The sequence below is a fragment of the Lontra canadensis genome, unplaced genomic scaffold, assembly GCF_010015895.1.
Source record: "Lontra canadensis isolate GAN:19392208 unplaced genomic scaffold, GSC_riverotter_1.0 scaffold18, whole genome shotgun sequence".
Classification (NCBI taxonomy): Eukaryota; Metazoa; Chordata; class Mammalia; order Carnivora; family Mustelidae; genus Lontra; species Lontra canadensis.
In genome coordinates, this window is record NW_022631012.1 from 796,011 (window position 1) to 819,034 (window position 23,024).

General features: G+C 37.9%; 1 protein-coding gene across 1 annotated transcript in view; it reads left to right on the forward strand.

Moving 5' to 3' along the window:
- Positions 1–23,024, forward strand: part of ABCA12 (ATP binding cassette subfamily A member 12) — a 175,685-nt gene that overhangs the window by 102,115 nt on the left and 50,546 nt on the right. Inside the window, exons 18-23 of the mRNA XM_032859864.1 lie at positions 1,113–1,252; positions 2,995–3,114; positions 12,610–12,700; positions 14,881–15,060; positions 15,625–15,940; positions 19,169–19,283. Coding sequence (XP_032715755.1) covers positions 1,113–1,252; positions 2,995–3,114; positions 12,610–12,700; positions 14,881–15,060; positions 15,625–15,940; positions 19,169–19,283 — 962 coding nt within the window. The remainder of the gene's footprint in view (positions 1–1,112; positions 1,253–2,994; positions 3,115–12,609; positions 12,701–14,880; positions 15,061–15,624; positions 15,941–19,168; positions 19,284–23,024) is intronic.

The following is a 23,024-nucleotide window of genomic DNA, read 5'->3' on the forward strand; positions in this document are numbered from 1 at the left end:
GCTGCAAAGTCTAGCCTCTTAACATTCAGAATTTGTCAGCCACAACTTCACCATCGTTGCCAGTACATAATACAAAAACATGTTTTAAATCTGCTTAGAGGGACGCCTGGGTGGCTCAGTTGGTTAAGCCGCTGCCTTCGGCTCAGGTTATGATCGTAGGGTCCTGGGATCAAGTCCCACATAGGGCTTCTTGCTCAGCGGGGAGCCTGCTTCTCTCTCTGCCTCTGCCTGCTGCTCTGCCTGCTTGTATTCTCCCTCCCCCACCCCCCCGACAAATAAATAAATAAATAAAATCTTTTAAAACAAATTAAAAAATAAATCTGCTTAGATCAATATTTTTCTTAACTTTTGAGAATTACAAAGTTGTATCACACATGGAATGCAGCAGAGCTATAAAGGTTTCATGACACATCAACCCCACAGTGCTTGGGATGGAAAATTCCATCAACTGGGCTCTTCCATATAATACACAGATGTTTATTTTTTTAAAGATTTTATTTATTTTTTTGCGTGCGAGAGAGAGATTGAGAAAACAAGTGGGAGGAGGGGCAGAGGGAGAAGTAAACTCCCTGCAGAGCAGAGAGCTAGATGACATGGGTCTCGATCCCAGGACCCCAGGATCATGACTTGAGCCGAAGGCAGTTGCTTAACCAACTGAGCCACCCTGGCGCCCATGTATGAATGTTTAATATAGCAATTGGATTGATGCATTTATTCATCTTTTTACTCATTCAACATTCATGGACCAACTCATATATCTGGTACTAGTATCTTAGTAGCAGATTTTTTAATATGTTCTTAAATTAAGCCCTGGTGAGGTGGATCTGTTGGAAGATATTCTGAAATGTGATTTTCAACCTTTTTAACTCCTCTTGGCAAAATGCCATCCCTTATTGTAGGCTTGTTTTCTGGGTTAAACTTTCACACCTAAAAAAAAATAGCTGTTACTACACTTTCTTACTTTGATCCCAGAGGCCTCACAACTGTTAATGATAAGGGAAGTATAAGGCATGTATCTTTGGGTGTGATAACAATAATCTGTGTCAATTTACAATAAGGAAATAGATTTTAGGTACACATACTAAATGGTTTTATTCACTTTTTCCTTCTAGCACCATTTTGCTTCTCCCTTTATAAAGACATCATTAATATGCCTGCTGGACCTGTGATTTGGGCTTTCTTGAAACCTATGTTGTTGGGAAAAATTTTGTATGCACCATATACCCCCGAAACAAAGGCAATAATGGAAAAGGTTTGACCATTTTAACTCAAAGTTTCTGTTTAGAGTACTAAGATGATTTTTTAAAGTAATCAACTTCCAAATTTACTGTAGCTGACTGAGCTTTCTTTATATCTTATCTACTATTACCCTTAGCTTTCTGAAACTCTTAATTCTCAAACTCTGCCCTGTATATGTATAAACAATGTAGACTGGTTGGTAGCCCTTTGAAGAGGCATGAACCGTGCTGACCCTTGAGAATAAGGTTAGTTGAAGCAAGACCTCAGATTTTTCAGCTTATCTCCAATGGCAGGAAATTTTTCTACAACTGGTGTCTGATTTTCGGAGTGTGTAAAAGTAACTCACTAGTAAAAATAGTATTAGAGCATTTTTAACTAGTTTGAACAAAACAATCCCTAGATTATAAATTATTGACTTCATATCAGGTTGTATAATTCAACTTGTTATGTTTACATAAGAGATAGATGTTGAAAAAGAGATTATTAATAGTAACTACTTACCATCTACCTAACTGAACCATAATTACATTTCTCTCCAACTTTTAAAGTTAGCTTTAATGACTTGAATTATAAACCTACTTTTAAAATGATAGAGTGAAAGTAAAAAAAAAAAAAGAAATCTCTGCTTCACCATTACTTGGTCATTAGACCATAATCTAGGTGAATATAACATTATTTTAAGTCTATATAAAAATGGACATGAGTTCATCACTGGTTTCTTTTGTTTGTATTTTAATATCTTACTTACTTTATTGGCTATACTTCTTTATAATTTTTACATAAATGAAGTCCTTACCTGCTTATTTCCTGAGTTCAGTCATTTTTTGTCTTTCCTCTTCGTTTGGTTCTCTTTTCCTCTCCTCTTGATCTTACTCTTTCTTTTATGTAACTAATGACTTTTAGCACTCAGAGATGTGTTTTTCTGTAATTTATGCACATTTCTCTAACTCTTTATAGGTTATTATGCTATACATACATTCATATGCAGTTTTTTGTCATTTTTGCATAATTAAATGAGGTTACATTACAATATTTTTCTACGTATTGCTTTACTCACACAATACCTTGTGGGAATTCTTCCAACTCAGTTGGTATAGTTTAATTCATTCTTTTTGAAAATTGCAGACTTTTTCATACCATAGAATTTACTGACCCAGTCCTCAATTGGTGGGCATTCATTTTGTTTCCAGTGTTTCCTTTTTATTTTTGTGCTAATGTAAATAATGTGACAACAAATACTCTCGTGCATATTATTTATACGGTGGTATTTTATTGCAGTGAGATGATTGTTCAGGATTGAGGGATCGAGGAATAATGTATTTTATTTAATGACTGTTGTCTGATTGCTTTCCAAATGAGGGTGTAACACACCCATTTCCACCAGCAGTTTATGGAAGCATGCTTCTCAAATCCTTGAACTCGATGTTTCTATAGTAGTAAAGTTAAGTGTATCATTGGAAAAAAATGAATAACTTCTGGGAACTCTAGAAAGTATGACTTCATCTTGACTGTAAATTCATTGTGGACAGTGAAGCAAACCCTACATTTTCCAGAATTTTTAAAAGTGATCTTGACCTGATGAAAAGCTGCCATTTAAAAACTTCTGACCATGTGGGAAATTTCTGACACTATTTTTTTTTTTTTAACTAGCTCCACCTTTTAGAAGTTTTTCTTAAAGCTATATAACAAAACAACTTCTGCTATATAGAAAAAACAATAATGGACCAGATCTATTTTTGTATCTTTGTCTTTTAGTCTAATAAGACTCTGAGGGAACTGGCAGAACTAAGGGAAAAGTCTCAAGAGTGGATGGATAACTCGCCCCTTTTCATGAATTCTTTCCACCTGTTAAACCAGACGATTCCCGTGCTCCAGGTAGGAAACGGCTCTTTCTCTTCCATCGGAGTTACAATTCTTTGAGATTTTAATCACCTTCATCACGGGAATGGGCAGATAATAACTCAGAATCCATATTCAATAGATTAAATTGCCTTTCCTCCAGAGAAAGAGTCTGAGACAGGGCAACAGATCTGTCGCTCCTATTAAGGATCATCCTCCTCTCCCGTGGTCCGTCCTCTCTCTGTAGTTCAGAGATAGCCTTTTTACAGGTTGAACTTGAGGCATAAATAGTGACATAGATCTTGTTTTCCAAAAATAAGGTGCAGTAAAAACTACTTAAAATACCCTTATTTTATTTGTTCCTCCACTTTAAATTATTTTTTGCTATCTTGACAGAACTAGAGTTCCTAAAATATTAATATTCTGGAGAAGAACATTAAACTCAGGGAGTTCTTTGGTTGAAACATAAGACATTCTAGGTTAAAGATTTGACAATGCAACCCAAATGTACACTGGTTAAAACGTATAATTGGCAATTCTTGCAAAAGATGTGGAGTTTTCTGAAGATGATGAAAATAATGTGGAGAAATGGTCCAGTCATAAACAGAGCTGTTAACAAGTAACGATGGAGGAGGAAGGTCAGACCAGTTACCAGCTAGAGAAAACTGGAAGGAAGGCAAGCGACACAGGAACTTCAAGAGAGGATGGCTTGCATGTCAAAGTATTGAGAGACCCAAGGAAAATTGATGGAGAGCTAAAATATATTTGCCTCCCTCCCCACAAAGGCCTTTTTATAATTATATTCAAGAAGCTAAACATAGAATAAAGGATTTGTAGCACAGAACTTTGTCAGAAAAGTTATGCCCCAAAGATACTATGTTCAGTCTTTGTTTTGACTAACAATTTGTGGATAGTTACAATTATAATCTGGCTTTTGTTACATATAATATATGAATTATAAAAAATACATATCTGAAACAAATACTTAATAATTAATATAAAAAAGTAAACTTTCATCAAACATCTTTCCCACAATTTACTGTTAAATTTGGCTCTAATTTTAAGTAAGTTCATTTTACGTGGCCTTTGCTTTGTATGAATCTGTAATGAAGTCAGTAATGAAGTAGTACTTTATTGACATACATATTTCCTAAATGGAAGATTTCTCCTCTTTTCCTAATCTTTTTTTCCTGTGGAACAGAAACAAAACAAAACAAAACAAAACAAAACCTACATACATGATTTTATTAAGGAAGGTTTTGTTGCCTAAAGCAGTGAGTGAACGAAGGACATGATGTATGCCTAATAGTTCCAAAGTGCAGTAATTTGCTGTGGAGAACCTCTGTGATCATGTCCAATAAAGGGCTGTCATCTATTGGAAGCAACTTTATTCTGTTCTAGACCCAAATCAGTCATTATTCTCAGCTATTGAGGACAAAGTTATTTCTACAAACGTACACAGAACTCGAAATTTAAAGCTTTTAGCATCACACCTGGTTTTGCCGCTGTGAACCGCTAGGCAAAAGACGAAAGACACTCGATCTACAGTTTATGAAATCTCAAAATGAGTGTCTTGATAGCTATTGCACAGATTTGTGAGGGTCATATGTGTAGAAGCGTGTAAAAATAGTATCATGTGTCCTAGGACAGATTGCAAAAGGAGCGGTGGGAGTTTGGCCGTACGGCTGGGTGGATCATCTCTGAATTGGAACTAGCACAGTGCTTTGTTTATTACTGATGCTCTGATTCAGTTTTTCCCTTGGCACACAAATTACTTCCCAGTAAATAGTGAGACTTTAAAGAACTTGGGTTAGCACGATATGAGCTGTGTCATAGTCCTTGGTCTACATGCTGCCAACTACTCTTAGACCCCAAAGCACCTGTGGATTTAGTGATTAATTCTATTGTGTATATGCTGTTAATACATACTATTCTTAACCATGTATCTCCATGAAAACAAAACTGAAGATCTTGGTAGGAAGGACAGAATAATAAAAGGTACTGACCTGTCCTCTAAAGGCAAAACCCACTTAAGTGTGGCTCCCAAAAAAAACTAGCCCATGAATTAACACATAAGATGAACATTTTTTTTTAAGATAAACATTTTTTTAATCAAGTTGAATTCTCTGCCTCCAAATTTCTCCTTGGACTTTACTAATTTTGTGTCCTTAGGAGACCTCAAGGTGTTATGGAAAACTGTGCAAGAAAATTCAGGTAAACTGTATTAGACAGTCCCTAGTACCCATAACACCTCAGTGTTACCTAGTTGTACTTCTATAGTGGTAGAAGCTATGTCTCCTAATTTGGAAGATAGCTATGACAGTCTTCATATGTCAAAGCATTTATGCTTTTTAAAAAATTTTCAGTCTTTCCATAGATATAGCATAAAGTTTTATCATCAGTTCATTTTTCTATGTTCACATAATTGTGCTTTTTATAATATAAAATGATATTACAGCAATTTACGTTTGACTTTTCTGATGAGTTATTCATCCCAGCTTTACAGAAACGTAGCATGAAATTGGAAAAAGCTGAGTGCTTGCTGAGAGCCCCTACCTGGAAAGTAGCAGAAGCAGGATGCCAGTCAGCTGTGATACGAAATTGCATGTAGATATCACAGTTTTTCAAAGTTGTTTTAGTTTGTTTCAGTTGAGCAAAATTCAAGTGTGAAATTCAACTACTACAATTGTGTACAGCATATATCAAAAAACAGATGTTGTGGGGGAGGAGTCAAGATGGCGGAGAAGCAGCAGGCTGAGACTACTTCAGGTAGCGGGAGATCAGCTAGATAGCTTATCTAAAGATTGCAAACACCTACAAATCCAACGGGAGATCGAAGAGAAGAAGAACAGCAGTTCTAGAAACAGAAAATCAACCACATTCTGAAAGGTAGGACTGGCGGAGAAGTGAATCCAAAACGACGGGAAGATAGACCGCGGGGGGAGGGGCCGGCTCCCGGCAAGCGGCGGAGCAACGGAGCACAAAATCAGGACTTTTAAAAGTCTGTTCCGCTGAGGGACATCGCTCCAGAGGCTTAACTGGGGTGAAGCGCACGCGGGGTCAGCGTGGCCTCAGGTCCCGCAGATCACAGAAGGATCGGGGGTGTCTGAGTGTCGCAGAGCTTACAGGTATTAGAACGGGGAAGCCGGCTACAGAGACAGAGCCGAGGAGTGAGCTCTAAGCTCGGGTTTACCTTGAACCGGTCGCAACTCGGTCAGCTCGGAGCGCGGCCGGAGGCCAGGGTGATGGGAGCAATTGGGCTCTGTTCTCTGAGGGCGCACTGAGGAGTGGGGCCCCAGACTCTCGGCTCCTCCGGGCGGGAGACTGGGAGACCGCTATCTTCATTCCTGTCCTCCAGAACTCTATGGAAAGCGCTCAGGGAACAAAATCTCCCGAAAGCAAACCCGAGTGGATTACTCAGCCCGGCCCCCGGTAAGGGCGGTGCAACTCCGCCTGGGGCAAAGACACTTGAGAATCACTACAACAGGCCCCTCCCCCAGAAGATCAACAAGAAACCCAGCCAGGACCAAGTTCACCTACCAAGAGTGCAGTTTCAAAACCAAGGAGAGCAGCGGAATTCCAGAGGAGGAGAAAGCAAAGCATGGAACTCATGGCTTTCTCCCCATGATTCTTTAGCCTTGCAGTTAATTTATTTTTTTTTTAATTTTTTTTCTCTTCTTCTAAATTTTTTTAACTTTTACCCTTTTCTTTTTTAACATTTTTTAACTAGTTTATCTTATATATATATATTTTTTTTTTTCCCTTTTTATATTTTTTCATTATTGGTTTTCTTTTTTTATTTGTTTCTTTTTTCTTTTTTCTTTTTCTTTTTTTTTCTTTTCTTTTTTTCTTTCTGAACCTCTTTATATCCCCTCCCCCCCAACCCCACGATTTGGGATCTCTTCTGATTTGGCTAAAGCATATTTTCCTGGGGTTGTTGCCACACTTTTAGTATTTTACTTGTTCCTTCGTATACTCTTATCTGGACAAAATGACAAGGAGGAAAAATTCACCACAAAATAAAGAACAAGAGGCAGTACCAAAGGCTAGGGATCTAATCAATACAGACATTGGTAATATGTCAGATCTAGAGTTCAGAATGATGATTCTCAAGGTTCTAGCCGGGCTCGAAAAAGGCATGGAAGATATTAGAGAAACCCTCTCGGGAGATATAAAAGCCCTTTCTGGAGAAATAAAGAAATAAAAGAACTAAAATCTAAAGTTGAAATCAAAAAAGCTATTAAGGAGGTGCAATAAAAAATGGAGGCTCTCACTGCTAGGATAAATGAGGCAGAAGAAAGAATTAGCGATATAGAAGACCAAATGACAGAGAATAAAGAAGCTGAGCAAAAGAGGGACAAACAGCTACTGGACCACGAGGGCAGAATTCGAGAGATAAGTGACACCATAAGACGAAACAACATTAGAATAATTGGGATTCCAGAAGAAGAAGAAAGAGAGAGGGGAGCAGAAGGTATATTGGAGAGAATTATTGGAGAGAATTTCCCCAATATGGAAAAGGGAACAAGCATCAAAATCCAGGAGGTTCAGAGAACCCCCCTCAAAATCAATAAGAATAGGTCCACACCCCGTCACCTAATAGTAAAATTTACAAGTCTTAGTGACAAAGAGAAAATCCTGAAAGCAGCCTGGGAAAAGAAGTCTGTAACATACAATGGTAAAAATATTAGATTGGCAGCAGACTTACCCACAGAGACCTGGCAGGCCAGAAAGAGCTGGCATGATATATTCAGAGTACTAAATGAGAAAAACATGCAGCCAAGAATACTATATCCAGCTAGGCTATCATTGAAAATAGAAGGAGAGATTAAAAGCTTCCAGGACAAACAAAAACTGAAAGAATTTGTAAACACCAAACCAGCTCTACAGGAAATATTGAAAGGGGTCCTCTAAGCAAAGAGAGACCCTAAAAGTAGTAGATCAGAAAGGAACAGAAACAATATACAATAACAGTCACCTTACAGGCAATACAATGGCACTAAATTCATATCTCTCAATAGTTACCCTGAATGTTAATGGGCTAAATGCCCCAATCAAAAGACACAGGGTATCAGAATGGATACAAAAACAAAACCCATCTATATGTTGCCTACAAGAAACTCATTTGAAACCCGAAGACACCTTCAGATTTAAAGTGAGGGGATGGAAAAGAATTTACCATGCTAATGGACATCAGAAGAAAGCAGGAGTGGCAATCCTTATATCAGATCAATTAGATTTTAAGCCAAAGACTATAATAAGAGATGAGGAAGGACACTATATCATACTCAAAGGATCTGTCCAACAAGAAGATCTAACAATTGTAAATATCTATGCCCCTAACGTGGGAGCAGCCAGCTATATAAACCAATTAATAACAAAATCAAAGAAACACATCAACAATCATACAATAATAGTAGGGGACTTTAACACTCCCCTCACTGAAATGGACAGATCATCCAAGCAAAAGATCAACAAGGAAATAAAGGCCTTAAATGACACACTGGACCAGATGGATATCACAGATCTATTCAGAACATTTCATCCCAAAGCAACAGAATACACGTTCTTCTCTAGTGCCCATGGAACATTCTCCAGAATAGATCACATCCTCGGTCCTAAATCAGGTCTCAACTGGTATCAAAAGATTGGGATCATTCCCTGCATATTTTCAGACCACAATGCTCTGAAGCTAGAACTCAATCACAAGAGGAAATTTGGAAAGAACCCAAATATATGGAGACTAAACAGCATCCTTCTAAAGAATGAATGAGTCAACCAGGAAATTAAAGAAGAATTGAAAAAATTCATGGAAACAAATGATAATGAAAACACAATGGTTCAAAATCTGTGGACAAACAAAGGACAACAAAGGCAGTCCTGAGAGGAAAATATATAGTGGTACAAGCCTTTCTCAAGAAACAAGAAAGGTCTCAGGTACACAACCTAACCCTACACCTAAAGGAGCTGGAGAAAGAACAAGAAAGAAACCCTAAACCCAGCAGGAGAAGAGAAATCATAAAGATCAGAGCAGAAATCAATGAAATAGAAACCAAAAAAACAATAGAACAAATCAACGAAACTAGGAGCTGGTTCTTTGAAAGAATTAATAAGATTGATAAACCCCTGTCCAGACTTATCAAAAAGAAAAGAGAAAGGACCCAAATACATAAAATCATGAATGAAAGAGAAGAGATCACAACTAACACCAAAGAAATACAGACAATCATAAGAACATATTATGAGCAACTCTATGCCAACAAATTTGACAATCTGGAAGAAATGGATGCATTCCTAGAGACATATAAACGACCACAACTGAACCAGGAAGAAATAGAAAGCCTGAACAGACCCATAACCAGTAAGGAGATTGAAAGAGTCATCAAAAATCTCCAAACAAACAAAAGCCCAGGGCCAGACGGCTTCCCGGGGGAATTCTACCAAACATTTAAGGAAGAACTAATTCCTATTCTCCTAAAACTGTTCTAAAAAATAGAAATGGAAGGAAAACTTCCAAACTCATTTTATGAGGCCAGCATCACCTTGATCCCAAAACCAGACAAGGATCCCATCAAAAAAGAGAACTACAGACCAATATCCTTGATGAACACAGATGCAAAAATTCTCACCAAAATACTAGCCAATAGGATTCAACAGTACATTAAAAGGATTATTCACCAACCAAGTGGGATTTATTCCAGGGCTGCAAGGTTGGTTCAAATTCCGCAAATCAATCAATGTGATACAACACATTAATAAAAGAAAGAACAAGAACCATATGATACTCTCCATAGATGCTGAAAAAGCATTTGACAAAGTACAGCATCCCTTCCTGATCAAAACTCTTCAAAGTGTAGGGATAGAGGGCACACACCTCAATATTATCAAAGCCATCTATGAAAAACCCATTGCAAATATCATTCTCAATGGAGAAAAACTGAAAGCATTTCCGCTAAGGTCAGGAACACGGCAGGGATGTCCGTTATCACCACTGCTATTCAACATAGTACTAGAAGTCCTAGCCTCAGCAATCAGACAACAAAAAGAAATTGAAGGCATCCAAATCGGCAAAGAAGAAGTCAAACTATCACTCTTTGCAGATGATATGATACTATATGTGGAAAACCCAAAAGACTCCACTCCAAAACTGCTAGAACTGGTACAGGAATTCAGTAAAGTGTCAGGATATAAAATCAATGCACAGAAATCAGTCGCATTTCTCTACACCAACAACAAGACAGAAGAAAGAGAAATTAAGGAGTCAATCCCATTTACAATTGCACCCAAAACTATAAGATATCTAGGAATAAACCTAACCAAAGAGACTAAGAATCTATACACAGAAAACTATAAAGTACTCATGAAAGAAATTGAGGAAGACACAAAGAAATGGAAAAATGTTCCATGCTCCTGGACTGGAAGAATAAATATTGTGAAAATGTCTATGCTACCTAAAGCAATCTACACATTTAATGCAATTCCTATCAAAGTACCATCCATTTTTTTCAAAGAAATGGAACAAAGAATCCTACAATTTATATGGAACCAGAAAAGACCTCGAATAGCCAAAGGAATATTGAAAAAGAAAGCCAAAGTTGGTGGCATCACAATTCCAGACATCAAGCTCTATTACAAAGCGTCATCATCAAGACAGCATGGTACTGGCACAAAAACAGACACATAGATCAATGGAACAGAATAGAGAGCCCAGAAATAGACCCTCAACTCTATGGTCAACTAATCTTCGACAAAGCAGGAAAGAATGTCCAATGGAAAAAAGACAGCCTCTTCAATAAATGGTGTTGGGAAAGTTGGACAGCCACATGCAGAAAAATGAAATTGGATCATTTCCTTACACCACACACGAAAATAGACTCAAAATGGATGAAGGACCTCAATGTGAGAAAGGAATCCATCAAAATCCTTGAGGAGAACACAGGCAGCAACCTCTTCGACCTCAGCCGCAGCAACATCTTCCTAGGAACATCGCCAAAGGCAAGGGAAGCAAGGGCAAAAATGAACTATTGGGATTTTATCAAGATCAAAAGCTTTTGCACAGCAAAGGAAACAGTTAACAAAACCAAAAGACAACTGACAGAATGGGAGAAGATATTTGCAAACGACATATCAGATAAAGGGCTAGTGTCCAGAATCTATAAAGAACTGGGCAAACTCAACACCCAAAAAACAAATAATCCAATCAAGAAATGGGCAGAAGACATGAACAGACACTTCTGCAAAGAAGACATCCAGATGGCCAACAGACACATGAAAAAGTGTTCCATATCACTCGGCATCAGGGAAATACAAATCAAAACCACAATGAGATACCACCTCACACCAGTCAGAATGGCTAAAATTAACAAGTCAGGAAATGACAGATGCTGGCGAGGATGTGGAGAAAGGGGAACCCTCCTACACTGTTGGTGGGAATGCAAGCTGGTGCAACCACTCTGGAAAACAGCATGGAGGTTCCTCAAAATGTTGAAAATAGAACTACCCTATGACCCAGCAATTGCACTGCTGGGTATTTACCCTAAAGATACAAACGTAGTGATCCGAAGGGGCACATGCACCCGAATGTTTATAGCAGCAATGTCTACAATAGCCAAACTATGGAAAGAACCTAGATGTCCATCAACAGACGAATGGATAAAGAAGATGTGGTATATATACACAATGGAATACTATGCAGCGATCAAAAGAAATAAAACCTTGCCATTTGCGACGACGTGGATGGAACTAGAGGGTATCATGCTTAGTGAAATAAGTCGATCGGAGAAAGACAAATATCATATGGTCTCCCTGATATGAGGGAGAGGAGATGCAACATGGGGGGTTACGGGGGTAGGAGAAGAGTAAATGAAGCAAGATGGGATTGGGAGGGAGATAAACCATAAGTGACTCTTAATCTCACAAAACAAACTGAGGGTTGCTGGGGGGAGGGGGGTTGGGGGGGTGGGGTTATTATGGACATTGGGGAGGGTATGTGCTATGATGAGTGCAGGGAAGTGTGTAAACCTGGCGATTCACAGACCTGTACCCCTGGGGAAAAAAATATATGTTTATAAAAAATAAAATTAAAAAAAAAAAAGATGTTGTGGTATCCATGGGTAAACTGACTGTTACGGTGAATATCATTTCTTATTGTTGATCATTAAAGTCAGATCTGGTACTTTATATTGGTTAAAAAGAAAGTCTTAGGATCCTGTATTTGAGAAACGATGTTCAAAATATTTAAATAAAATAGCTCTACTTTTTAAAACTTAAAAAAAAAATAAAGTCTGATCTGGCTACTTTAGTGTGCTGACCAGTTAGTGTCTATAGATAAGAAAAACCCAGCCTTTCTAGTCGTTAGCAGCCATGTACCTTCTCTTTCTTTCTCAAGGATTTGTAGACGGGCACCACAAGGTGATACATTGATAATGCCGAGTGGTGGTTACTCATCTCACCGCAGGTATTATTAGATAGACAATGATGAGACATCTTTTCTTCTTGCATTGAAACTGAGTCCCTGTTATTATTCATTAGAATACTCTAAGGAACCCCTTTGTGCAAGTTTTTGTGAAATTCTCCGTGGGACTCGATGCTGTTGAACTATTAAAACAGATAGATGAACTCGGTAAGTCCAGATTCACAAAACTTTTGTTCACTAGTCATGTCAGAAATGTGAGATCCATGGTTGCATTTGAAAACTTTCTGTTTTCTTCTGTATTTGATTTTTAGCTAGTTATTCTAAGTAGAATCCTGGATATATCTATCCATCTTTTCCCCCAGATAGTTGTATAATTGCAAGTTTTAACAACTGTTTGGATACCCAGTATCTGCAGTTAGTTTCAATTATATACTTCATGTAAACGCAGCCTTTCCTACAATCATTGGTAGGTTGGCAGATTGTTAGAAATAAGAGGACACTTTTTGTTTTGTTTTGTTTTTTTGATAACTTGATGAAAAGCAGGTCCTTAAGGACAAAGGAAGATGAATGGTTTTATGTCTGGCTGTATTTAACATTTTATCTCCACTGGCCTCTTATCACTTTGACTAACCCAGAATGTACCTGGAAGAAGTTATTCAGTTAGCAAAAGCAAAACAAAGCAATGAAGAGACTCAAAAGAAAATAAACATAAATCAGTATTCAAGGTTGGATCCTCTTCTCACTGTCATTTAAAAGGAACAGGCAAAGAGGATCAAAGGAAGCTGTCTGAACTTATGCATTCCCTCTGCCACATCCCCACCTTCAACCTAAGGGATGCAAGACATCTAATTCAGTCTGTGTCTGATTCACTGTTGCTATGCAACCACAGGTATGAGGAAGGGATTGAAAACATCTGAATTTGGCTGCAGTAGAGCAAGTGCCCCTCCTCCTTCCTGGTGCTACTGGGACATAAGTGACATAGGTTGTAAACCAGTCGGGAAGCATTTTGCTTACATTTGTCTTGTATATAGTTGTGTGCCCTGTATGATAGTTGACTGACTTTGATTAAAGAAAGATTTAGTGTATTTATTCTCTAAAAGTATCATTTGGGTAAGAAACCATTTGATCAAAATATGAGAGATATACTACAAAGTTCTTATATAAGTATTATCTTCCTAACTTTAAATATAGGAGAGGAGTTCTAGAATTTAAAATTAGACTCAAATGAATGTAACAGTGAGAGTTGATGTTCATATAATTGTATATATAACTTAATATCTAAGAGTTTATGTAGTTTGAACTGAGGGAGCACTGACCCTCATAGCTCTTCTTTGATCTTCTCTGCCCACATGTCTAAAGAATCCTTGGTGTTGTGTTGATTTCCAGTGGCCGCTAGAGGCCACTGTTCAACCACAGTTTTACCCCTCCCCCACCAATGTCTATATCAAACAAACCATTTCACTTTAAATTCTACTGAGAAATGCATTTAATAAGTTGCCCTCTGTGAGAAATTAAGTCTTACATTGGACTGTGGAAGAGTCATGTTTGGGTTTTGTGAAGAAGGATTTATGATACAACATTCTTGGTATTCATGACGATCGAGTCAGTGAAAATTTAATTGGCCAAGTGATTTATTAACTTGCAATTTCATATTTACCCTTTGTCTCGGTTGATTTCCTCATAAGGAATCATGAAATTGAAGAGCAATTAAATCCTCTTCCTTTCAGAGTAATTACCTGAAATAAAATCTTGATCATTTTGTCTAGATTAATACAGATATCAATAGAGATAACTCACATGAGGTTTTAAATCAAACAGTTTTAGAAAGTTGTTCACTATGTGGCATAGATTCTCACAGTCTCCTAGGAAATGATTCTGTAGCACAACTTATTGAATAGTACAGTTTATTTGTTCTACACACTCTACATAGATTTTCCTTTGTTTATTACATTCACGTTCCCTGAACAAAGTGTGTCCGTTTATTGGAAACTTTCATCTCTAGTTTTCTTCCTGACTAAATGTAGATGTATTTTTTTAAATTATTTACCTTTAGTCACTGGTTAAGTAAATTGGGGTGGAATATATTTTTAAGTCGGCTTGTATCACTCTTGGAACTTGGGTCTACTTTTATCGGTACCAACTCAACGTACTCTTCAGTAAATATTTGTACACCTGGACACATTTTTCCAGGTGTTACTAGATATTTTTATTACCAGATATTTTAGAGTAAATTCTAGTAAATTCTACAACTTCATATTACTTATAATCTAGTATAATGGCAGGTTATGACCAGAAAGCCAGTATTTTGTCTCATTACTACTAGAAACATTACAGTACAACATTATAATATATGTTTTGTCTGTTTTGCTTTGCTTTGCTTTTTTTAGATATTCTAAGGCTGAAATTAGAAAACAGCATTGACATCATTGATCATCTCAACACGCTATCTTCCCTGACAGTAAATATTTCCTCCTGTGTATTATATGACCGTATTCAGGCAGCAAAAAGCATAGATGAAATGGAGAGAGAGGCCAAAAGGCTTTATAAAAGCAACGAACTCTTTGGAAGTAAGTGTTATTCTACTAGAGTTTGAGTTTCTCTTTGTACTAAAATTGGCCAAATTCTTCCCTCACCCCTTTCATCGAGAACTCAGGAAAGTAGTCTGAAGGGGGGGAGGGTCACTGTCCCCTCTGATGTCCTTAGAAATGAAAACCTTTCATGTAGTCAACCTACTATATTGTCTGACAAGACTTCCACAAATGTGTGATTTTGTTGGCATGGTTAAAATGAAGACTGAAATGGATTACATAGTTACAAAGTGAAGTTGAGTCCATAATCAGTCAAAATTATTCATTTTATTGTGTTTTTTTTTTTTTAATTTTACTAAGTGGCTTAGAGTGATATATTTAATCTGGCCACTTAGTTTGTAATTATATTCTCAAACTCCTGCTTTGAATCTCTGAAGTTGTCACTTCCAATTAGCCATCTTTTCTGTAAATTAGGAGCCTGAACTTACTGTCACATTACAAACTCAATTGCCTGTTTGGCTGCCCCCTAAGTATACCCTGCAAACAATGAATAATGTCAACCATAAAATAACCTTTCTGCTGTTGTTGCCTTTTTGTTTTTAGGTGTTATTTTTAAACTTCCTTCTAACAGAAGCCGGCACAGAGCCTATGACTCTGAAAATGTCTCTCTTCCTCCTGTCATAAAATATACCATCCGCATGAGTCTCAAGACTGCACAGACCACAAGAAGCATAAGGACCAAGATTTGGGCCCCAGGGCCACACAATTCTCCATCACATAACCAGATCTATGGCAGGGCTTTTGTTTACTTACAGGATAGTATTGAGAGAGCAATCATTGAATTGCAGACTGGAAGAAACTCCCAGGAAGTAGCAGTCCAGGTCCAGGCGATTCCGTACCCCTGCTACATGAAAGACAAGTAAGTCTGGGTGGCTGGAGCGCCTTTTACCAGCCAGCCAGTTTTTTGAGACCTCATTTCTGCATACTCATTTACATGGATCAAGTGAAAGAGATCTCTTCCATGAAATTTTTGTCTAATGCTTTGTTTCCAGGAAGGGATGCACACCACATGCACAGCTCCACGACTGCAGCTCACTGTTAGCAGAATGATGGTCAGGTCCATTACCAAATGATTTAGGTTTCCTTAATCATAACCCTTAGCTTTCCATGGACTCTGGTCCTTGAATCAGGAGAATTAGACTCCAGACCTCAGTGTAGGGCTGCATAATTTGGATGCTACCCACTCTCTACTGGTCTTCCCTTTCTCTAAACAAGACAATCTTAACATCTCTTCCAACTCTCAAATTTTATTAAAAATCCACAAGTGCATGGCCAGTCTTAAGGAAGAATTCTGATAAAACACATCATTGATCTCTGAGGTAAATATTATGCTATCTGAAACTATGTTATGCAGTACCAGTCCACTTGCTAGGAATCTTCATCTAAAGTAGTTTGCTGGGGCACCTGGGTGGCTCAGTCAGTGAAGTGTCTGCCTTCGGCCCAGGTCATGATCCCAGGGTTCTGGGATCGAGCCCCGCCTCGGGCTCCCTGTTCAGCAGGGAGAACTGCTTCGCCCTCAGCCTCTCCCCCTGCTCTTGCTTTTTCTCTCTCTCTCTATACTAAATAAATAAAAATAAAAATTAATAAAATGTTTGCTATAATAATAAAATGTTTGGACAAAAAATGCAAAGACCATGTTTTAGATAACTGAATTTGAATGAGCAAGTGATCTACTAGTCGAATAGCAGTGACTGGCTCCCCCACTCTGACCACAGTCAGTCCGTGTAAAAGTTGGAGGCTGAATATATTGCTTTAAAGAAATTGCACTTGTTATCCAGCCCAATTACTGCAGTTTATATACAATTCAGATGGTTCTGGACTTTTTTTTTTTTTCATTTTTCTTTTTATTGATGTATCTATCTCGTTTGGGTGCTTCAAGAGCTGTAGATGAAATGAGGTCATGTAACCCTCTGTGTGGCGGTGATACGGAGAGACGGATGAGGATTCCATCTGTGGGTTGTCAAGGTTAGCTGCTCATTGTGGAGGCCAGTCAGTTCCTTGCAGCCTGAACTGTATGTGAACCACAACAGCCTGTGTGAATAGTAAAGACCTGTGGGTTCAATTAAAAGAAAATTCTCATCTATTTTCCGGCTTATCTTTTTCCCCTTGCAAATTTTGGCACCTCGGATGGTGGGTACTTGGATTTTCTTTTTTAAGAAGAAAAGTAACTGTACTCTGCCTTCTTCATGGGAGAGTTTGATCATAGTATCTCCCATATACATGTAAATTCTTTATTGCATGCATAGCTCCCACATACGCTGTTTCCTTTGTTCTGCCCATCAACCTAAGTAAGGTTAGCAGAAGCAGGTATCTTTTTTAAGATTTTTATTTATTTATTTGACAGACAGAGATCACAAGAAGGCAGAGAGGCAGGTGGGCAGGGGGTGGGGGAACAGGTTCCCCACGGAGAAGACAGCCTGATGGGGGACTCAATCCCAGGACCCTGAAACCATGACCTGAGCCGAAGGCAGAGGCTTAACCCACTGAGCCACTCAGGTGCCCCAGGAGCAGGTATCATTAACCATATTTTCCTGATGAAAAAAACTGAAATCCAAAAGGGTTACTGAAGTGTCCAAAGTTGTATAGCCCAGTACCTTACTGGTCCTTCAATTAGGAGACCAGCATTTTCTCCTTTATTAAACGAAACCTAAGATAAACCAATCTTAAAATATACAGTCTCTTGGAAGAAACATTACAGGGGATACATTATTAATGAATGAGGGCTGTTGCCTAATTCTAGGGCCAGAAACACCATTAGGGCTGGACATGAACCAAGAGAAAATTCATTAAACAAATATTGTTTAAGTGCCTACCCCATGCCAGACAGTTTCCCAGGATCCAAAAAAACTGGACATGGCCCCAACCCTCACTCTCCCCCCACACCAAACAAACAAACAAACAAACAAATAATCCTCATCTCTTTGATGGTGATACACTTCTGATGCTAAAGTTACAATGAATGATGATGATGTCATGTTCCATTAATATTTGCATGTTTCATGAGGAACTTGAAGGTGGTTCCTTAGCCTTACAGATTAAAAAGGAAATGGCCTTGGTACCATTCTCCAAGTGAAAATGTCAGTGGAGCCTACTATGGAAAATAGGTCAATTTAGAGTTCCTCTCACTGAAAGCTACTCCTTTGCCTTACCTCATGGAAAGGTGGCTAGTGTCAGAACTGTGAGTCTCAAACTATGGTCCCTGGACCAAGAACATAAACATACAGAATTCTATATATTCTATAGAATATAGAATTTGCTTTTTAAATTGGCATTTAAAATGCAAATTCTATATCCCACCCCAGATTTAATAAATCAGAAGCTTATGGGCGAGGCCCAGAAATTTGTGGTTTAGTAAGCCCTTCATGTGATTATGATGATGGTTAATTTTGAGAAACACTGCATTGGAACTGTCTGGTATCATGGGCAGACTACTCAGGAATATATTTGGAGACTGATGAGGCCTTCTACTGACTGCCTAGTTTAGCACATTATCAGAAAAGACATTACTATATACTGTGTATGAAACATCTCCTGGAGCATTATTTTGAGGAATCCAAGTTCTTTGTTTGCATTTTAAATTGAATGCTTTGAGTTTTATTTTATTTCATTTTGGAAAATTTAGTTTAATAATAACTATGAGCTTCTAAAGAGTAGATAAATACAGTAATTTGGGAGGATATAGCTTTTAGCTAGATAAACCAATCATCATCTAATTTTATATCTGCCTTTTAGATAAGAATTTCATTTAGACAGAACAGTTTTGAGCTTTGCAATTATATCTATGTAATAATTATTTTCCTAGACAGGACATACTCAAACACGCTCTAAACAATATGGTAATTTTATCTAACAATCCAGAGCTGTTTTTCACTTTTGCAACATTAGAGCAAGAAAATCTGTTAAGTACTGTTAAGTCAGCCTCACACTTCATAAATAAAGGAGCAATATCAGTGACTATTCTCAATTTCAAAACATGAGTATAATTTCATTCCAAGAGGGGATGTGTTCTTTATATATTACAATTTGTATAGATGATACTCGTTTGGGTCGCTGAATTTTTGTTTGTATGTTTTTGTTTTTTTTACAGCTTCCTAACCAGTGTCTCTTATTCTCTTCCAATTGTGCTCATGGTTGCCTGGGTTGTATTTATAGCTGCATTTGTAAAAAAGCTTGTTTATGAGAAAGATCTCCGGCTTCATGAGGTATGTCGAGAGTCTCCTCTTATTATGAGTAAGATCTGTTTGTGTAATAATCAGTATGATTTTCATCATGCCTATACAAACTCAGAAAGCCTGACCCATTCCTCATGAATTTAAAAAGAAAAATACTTTATGAATCATAAAGGCAGCTGGTATGGCAATATTTTGTTTTCTCACAAAGTTACATAGAAGTCATTTTGTAAGTGCCTCTGGATAGCGAAATATAAATAATTCTGAATAAAATCTGAGTACAATTTATGATCCTAACAGTAATTTTGTCCAAGAAGTTCCTATAGGACTCAGGATCTAACGTAGGAAGTTTAAATAATAGCAGTAATAACTAGTAAGGCAGGAAGTCTGTTGGCATGGTAACTAAATGAGTGTAAATGAAAATAGATATAGATGTATGGACGTAGACACAGACGTAGTCATAGACAGACAGATGGCTTATTTCAGCTCTCAAGAAGCAAATTCTCTTTCCAGTATACCTTGTCTTCTTCGATTATCTTCTCCTCTACCTTCCACTGACTCATGATTTACAGCAACTAAGAATTTCATGTTATGCTCCTGACTAGGTTAATAACATAATGATGAAAGACAGGACCTGGGATGAAACGCATGATCTCTGCTGCAGCATGTTCCTCACCATTATCTCCAAATCCTGAATATCTTCTTCTTTTTAGAATTCATGAGACAGCATTGGGTGATTTGGGGATGGGATTGGAATAAGAACTATGTTATCTGCCCATCCTGTAATGAGTCCGTTCTTACACTCACTCATGGAGCGAAAAGAAAGCAGAAACACTTCAAAACTGGGGCACAGTAATTATTGCAAGGCTTGGCTGACAGTCTGACATAAATGAGGTTAGAGTAACCTGTTAGCCCACTCGCGCTTTCCAGACCGACTTTGCCCATGTTTCCAGGCAATTGATTCTTTCTCCTCACGAGGTACAAATCACTGCCTCGTGTTTCTGTGAGCTCAGCAGCAGGGTGGCCTAGAGTTCGAACCTCTCCTTCCTCCCTTTTCCATTGGAATTCCAGTTGAGCCTCACAGCTGCATTTTTACATTTCAGTTACAATTTGGTAAACCCTTCATCGACTGGCTTGAGCTCTGTTGTATTCAAGCCTGTGTGCAATGCTTTCTTCATTCCAATTTAGAAACTTGAATCCAAGCCCTAAACCAGAATTTTGGTTGCAAGCACCTGCCTTACCATTCTCTTTCAGGTTCCTGGTACTCAGAAGTAAACCTTCAGAGATTAAAGGGAAACTTTAAAGTCGAAAACTGTGGTAGAAACGGAGTTCTTTTCTACTTCAAAATAAATATCTACCTTAAAAATAGTATTTGTGGTAGAAACACACAGTAAATATAAGTATTCTATTGTGTATCTATTATACACACTCTGTATTTTGTGTTTGAAGATGATGCTATTTGAGTGCATCTGTGGATGCTACAAAAAAAAATCAAAGCATAGTGAAGTGTTCTTTTTTTTTTTTTAAAGATTATTTATTTATTTATTTGATAGACAGAAATCACAAGTAGGCAGAAAGGCAGGCAGAGAGAGAAGGAGGAAGCAGGCTCCCCACCGAGCAGAGAGACCAGTGCAGGGCTCGATCCCAGGACCCTGAGATATGACCTGAGCCGAAGGCAGAGGCTTTAACCCACTGAGCCACTCAGGTGCCCCTGAAGTGTTCTTTCTTAACTGAAGACACGAAAGATGTACTTTTAATGATGAACCAGTTTCTGTTTGGTAGCTTTGTGTCTTCATTTTGCATGAACCTACTTTCAGAATTTAACTACCTGATTTGGGGGTCGAAGTCGTACAGTGGAAGATCACTGAGCGTGGAATCAGAGAATCAGGCTTTGAGTCTCCCAGTTCAGTTGGGCTCAGTCCGTTAAGTCCTACCATCTAGACTTAACTCAGCAATACATTTCCAGAAGGTGACTCTCTCACTGCCACAACAAGAAAGGCATTCGATTGTCCCATATTTTATCAGTTCTAAGGTCAAGATTTTTTTTTTCCTTGCCTCTTAAAGCATCTGAAATTGGGATGCATTTGATAAGGCGTCATCATTTATTTGGTGGTGATTTTTCTTTCTTGCTCCCATGTCAAATAATGGCCTGTCTTAAAATCAGCAGCATCCTAAATTCAAAGGAGTGCAGTCTATTTGTGAGATGAATTGATGGAACCGGGGTTGGAATGAGTGGAATATTCTCAGTGCCTCCTGCTCAGCCTCCCATACTGCCCACGGTTCTCATCTTACCTCCTCCTTTTTCGAAGTGAAAGAGCTAAGCCCAGTAAGTGAGAGGCGACTTTCTGGAAACTGCAGAGCTAGTTAGTGGTAGATCTGGTTCTGGAACTCAAATGTCTTGACTTTCAATCAATACTTTTCCACAGCATAGCTCCTTTCCCTCTCACAATCTTATTTTGGTAGCATAGACCCTTAAAGACGTTTGAAGATGATAACGGAAAATCTCTTAGGTTACCAGATACTCAAAATCACTTTTTAATATCATCATGTTTATATTCACTAAGTTCTGAGGCTTTTAATTCCTTACATCCTTCTCATTCCAATTAAATAAAAAGGTAAAAATTAAAAAAAAATAAAGCTTTTTCTTTCTGTAACTGTTCTTTTTTTTTTTAAGATTTTTTATTTATTTATTTGACAGAGATCACAAGTAGGCAAAGAGACAGACAGGCAGAGAGAGAGGGAGAAGCAGGCTCCCCGCTGAGCAGAGAACCCGATGCGGGGCTCGATCCCAGGACCCTGGGATCATGACCTGAGCCGAAAGCAGAGGCTTTAACCCACTGAGCCACCCAGGTGCCCCCCTTCTGTAATTGTTCTTAAATCTGGACAAGAAAACCAAGTTAGTTGCTCTTTCAATGAAGCCATTAATCCTTGACCTTGTTATAGTATGACTCCAGTGAATTCCTTTAACTTGTTAAAGGAATTAGCACAAATATTAATGCCCAATAAGTTTGTCGATGAAATTAAGCCTGTAGTTAAAAAAAAAAAAAAAGAAACTGTTTTGAAATGGCTTTCAGTTGGGTTTTGTTCTGTGTTTCTTGCTTTTGACAATTAAGCAAAGCTATACAAAAACTGATTTACAACACACGCAAAAAATACCTTTTCACTTTATTTTCTTGATTTATGAGTTAGCTTCTAATATAAGTCATTTATGGGGATTTTAGTGCTTATATTCAGCTGGAGACAAAATTTGGAGTTGTTCTTTCTCAGTTCAGATAGATAGTCTAAAATATCTGTGGTCTGGAGAGATGTTACCAAGAATTATGTAAGGGATTTTAGTCCTCGGGTGTTCCACATTAGACAGTGCTCATGCCTTCTTAATAGACACTATCCATCATGCCAGTGGCAATTTGGAAGACTTCAGGCAGTGATCACACCATCCTTTATATCTTACTATAAAACAATAATATAAATATCTAGTGTTAGGAAAAAAATTTTTAACTAAGGTAGAAAATGGTATTATTCCTTATAAATTAGTGCTTGACATATATGAATATCTGTGATTTCTTTTCCTGAAAGCATTAATGTCAATCCCTGTGCATAAGCTTCTCTTGAATGTGACAGCACATTTATCCCAAATCTCTCAGAATCTCTTCTCATTATTTTCTGCCATAAACTGGAACAAACTTTGGCCACTGTGTAGAGGGATTTTCCTTAAGCAACAGGTTATCAGATATTGATGAATTGCTGCAGGCAGGTTTGGAAGGCTGGAGACAA